The 4,247-nt window shown below is 39.9% G+C and overlaps 1 protein-coding gene across 1 annotated transcript in view; it reads left to right on the forward strand.

The window, feature by feature from the left end:
• LOC123985539 (rho guanine nucleotide exchange factor 26-like) overlaps positions 1-4,247 on the forward strand; it is a 33,716-nt gene that overhangs the window by 18,234 nt on the left and 11,235 nt on the right. The window contains exon 12 of the mRNA XM_046073133.1: positions 507-716. Coding sequence (XP_045929089.1) covers positions 507-716 — 210 coding nt within the window. The remainder of the gene's footprint in view (positions 1-506; positions 717-4,247) is intronic.

A 4,247-nucleotide genomic window follows, 5' to 3' on the forward strand; every position in this document is an offset into this window, starting at 1 on the left:
GTTCACTGACTCAGCCGACCTGATTTCCTCGGGCAGGCTGTTCCAGAGCCTCGGGGCCCTGACAGCAAACGCTCTGTCCCCTTTAGTTTTCAGTCGAGACTCTGGAACAGACAACAGACCTCTGCCCGAGGATCTCAAGGTACGTGCTGGTGCGTATGGGACTAAAAGGTCAGAAATATAACAAGGCGAGAGACCATGAAGAGCTTTAAAAGTGATCAATAGAATTTTAAAGTCAATTCTAAAACATACTGGGAGCCAGTGTAATGAAGCTAAAATAGGAGTAATGTGGTCATATTTCTTTGTTCTGGTTAAAAGCCTGGCAGCTGAGTTCTGGACAGTCTGTAGTCGTATCATCCTGCAGTTGTTAACTTGCTTGTTCAAGAGCACTTTAATGGTGGTTGTTGCATGATGTGATGCCCCTCAATTACGAGCAGCTAGGCCTATACCTTTACAGTACAGTAAGTGGAAATCATATTAAAATCTCTCTCTCTCTCTGTCTCTTTCAGCGAGGAGAGTTATACTGTGATAGACTACGCTCTGAGGGACCAGATCTGGGTGGGTTCCTGCCTGCCCGAGGATCTCAACCTGTCACCGGTCCGAAGTACCGCCAGCATGCTGAGCTCACGGCAAGGTGGCGCCAACCATCTTTTCCGTCTATGTTTCAGAAGCGACCACTCCGGAGAAAAAGTGCCCATGATTCTGGGGGCAGAGTTGCTGTGAGTGCTATTCGTTTGTAACCATTTGTCCCTTTCCATTGTGCTGTTTTAGTTTTGCTTGCATTTCAGTTACAGTACATATTTACAAGATCTGTTGATAAGCAACTGATGAATCATTTTTTCCTCTGACATAACATTACCCCTGCGTCTTTTTACAAACATATTAGTAAGCCAGGTTAGTCATAAGGTTTGATATATTGATTTCCAGTTAAGAAAGCAAAAATCATTATTTTTTCCTTTGGTTGAAGGCTTGTCTCTAAAAGAAATAGCTCCTTCACTCCTCCCTGGGACAAACTCCTACACCTTATCTTTCCTTTATGTGCTCTAATATGCTTTTTAACTTGAGGTAAGACAATCTGGTTCTGTCACTCTCCTTAGCTCTGATTTCTTAGTCTCTTTTTGGACCATTACAGGTCACAGGGATATTTTGTTACATCCATTCTGATGACACAGCCTGAGCCTTACTGCTTGTTGTTTATGTTAACCTAGGAAATTAAGTTTATAAGTCTGTTCTACAGTCATACTGTCTGCAGTCATACTGTAACACAGAACGGCTGTACCAGATAATTGTTTTGTTGACCAAGTGTCTTCCCACCCAGCCATCTATTCTGGGGAAAGCAACTGTCTTTGTTTAAAGTCTACTGGTTGTAGCGGAAATGTGTTGCATGTGTCGCATGTGTTGCATGAATGATTACTCACACATCTGACCTAGAAATAGAGTCAGGTGGTTTGAAGCAGTGTCGGTAAAGTCTCTCTCTTTTCTTGTTGTACAGCAAACAGATTGAAAACCTAGTTTGTATAGATAGATTATATAATCCATACAAACAAAGGGGATCTGTCATATATTGGGCTTCATACAGGGTTTATTTGTTCTAGTTAGCAATATAATTCCATGTGCACACATTGTACACAAATGTGCAAGCACTCTGTTTTCACTGTAATTATTTGCTGTGGTTCAAGGCTTTGTTAAGGAGTGTTTTTATATGCACAGGGCCTGTTCCTCCTCATTCCTGTGTAGTTATAGAGCTTTCCTTTGTATTCTCGGTATAGAAGGTGTGGTTTTCACAAAACACTGTTTTTAAATGGCTCATTGGTCATTTAAAGCCTTTTTCTAGTATCTTTATTCCACAAGTACATATTGTGTTATTATCTACAGCTTTAAAATCTAAATTCTTAAAGGCAATAAAAATGATTAAGTCAATGACCTGTCATTACATGTCATAACATGTCAAAGTGACAGTAGTCACTTCATTTTTATGAAAATAAACACTTTAATGTGATAACTGTAGAAATTGATGCAGTTTTCCGACCCAACCCTTCCATGTCACCTCCTGTAGTGGATGTCAAACTATTTTGCCTGTGATCCATTTATCCACGCTTTGGCTTCTTGTGACCCGTTGTAAAACTTTGTGTGTCATTCTTTTATTTGAATTATTTTTAGAGGCCCAAATGTGTAAAACTAGATACACAAAAAAAGGAAGAAAGCAAATATTAAAGGAAACATAATTTTATGTAGAAGAAGTCCATTTTTTTATTTTCTACTTGTGACCCCTTCAATTCACTCTGTGATCCTTGTAGGGTCCCGACTCCCAGGTTGGGAAACACTGAACTACTGTACATCTCCACTTTGTTCCCTGTTTCTTGTTGAATAGTAGTGTGGACCACTGATAGTATCCCCCATGCTCTTACTAAGTGAAACACCTGACAAAGCGATTGTGGTAATAGTGTTAAGTGTGACCGCTATGGGCCTGTGTAGGAGGGAATCTTAGTGACATAAGTTTAATTCGGTGCCCGCTGAGCCTTATATACTGCATGAGGGGGTCTCCTTGTCTAACTGCCCTCACTGTCTACTGTGTGTGTGTTGCCGTGGAAATCCCCTAGATTCCCTCCTTTTATAGCTTGGGATTTGGGCCCTCGGCTTAGTTGTAATAATGTGTGTATGTGCGTGTGCGTTTCATGTTTTTATATCCCGGTGGGGACTTTAACCTGAATGCACACTAACCAATAGGGACTCGTGTCATTGTGGGGACAAAAATTGATGTCTCCATGGGTTGAGACTTTTTGAGGGTTAACACTTGGTTTTAAGGTTGAGGTTAGGGTTAAGGTTAGGCGTGTAGTTGTGATGGTTAAGGTAAGAGTCTAGGGAATGCATTATTTCAACGAGATACCCCCACAGGGATAGGTTTTACTATATTTGTGGGTCTGACAGTTTTGTGAGGACCAAAATGCTGGACCTCACAAGTTTAAAGGGCTTTGAGGGTTTAGACTTGGTTTTAGGGTGAGGGTAAGAATTAGGTTAACGTTAGTTGTGATGTTTAACCCTTTAATGCATGATGTCCACTACAGTGGACATATACTGTATTTAGAAGCCATTCTGAGCTAAGTTATAGTACCATGTCCCAACCATCACGTGGTGGACCCCCAAAGCGTTGTCTAAAATTCCATTTGATTGTAGTCTTTTACATCATGAAATGTATGGGGTTGATTGTTCTGATGTTGTATTTATGATGCTTTGGCAATGTTGTTGTTACACATTCATGCCAATAAAGCTAATTTGAATTGAATTGAATCATAAATTCAAAATACGGGAGCAACAACTGAAAAATTGCATTATTCTCAGAGAATTAGTAAAAAAAACCCATTTTTTCAAATAAATAGGATGTTAGAAATACTTTTAGCCAGATTTAAATTATATTTCTTGTACATTTTGTTCTGTGACTGAAAATACATCTCTCCACTCCAGTGGATGTTATGCCCAAAGGGTGGACACATTTGGAAAATAAATATTTTGTGATTTAATAATTCATGTATGACTTGAGGGTAAGGCTAGGGAAAGCATTATATCAATGAGATGTCCCTACAGGGTAGAGGAACAAACATGTGTGAGAGAGTGTGAAGGCACCACTCCGCTCACTGTAGCACTGAATGAGCTGTGGAAAGGAGACCTTGGCAACTACCCGTTGTTACAGTGGTTGCTAGGCATCGCTTAAGCTGTTGCCTAGCAGCGGCCTATTGTTAAGTGGGCTCTTTCCCACGACTGTCCCTCCCCGCCATCCCTCCCCCCGCATGTTATTTTACTCTCCCTGACTCTTCTTCACAGTCCCGTATCTCATCTTTTAGACAGCAGCCACTGTCTGCTCTTTGTTTTCCATGACCAGAGAATAACTTCCTCTTCCTCTGGCCATTCATCCCAGTTTAGTGATTTAACCCAACATGACACGTGGAAGTGGTGTTACATTGGCCAGCCTATTTTGGTCTTCTGTCAGAGTTAAATGAAGTACAGAGGACAATAAGGAGTATTGAGGCTTTCTCAGAAATTGCTAAAGAGTGCAGAGTAGAGCTACAACTACTGATTATTTTCATAATCCGTTGAACTACATACTATTTTGATTACTCACTAAATCTATAAAATGTCAGAAAATAGTAAAAAAAAAAAATGCCTGTCGCAACACTTCACCAAATTGCTTATTTTGATTTTGAACAGTCAACTAAGTATTTATTTATTTATAATATATATATATATATATATAT

This window comes from Micropterus dolomieu, linkage group LG17 (genome assembly GCF_021292245.1).
Source record: "Micropterus dolomieu isolate WLL.071019.BEF.003 ecotype Adirondacks linkage group LG17, ASM2129224v1, whole genome shotgun sequence".
In the NCBI taxonomy this organism is placed as follows: domain Eukaryota; kingdom Metazoa; phylum Chordata; class Actinopteri; order Centrarchiformes; family Centrarchidae; genus Micropterus; species Micropterus dolomieu.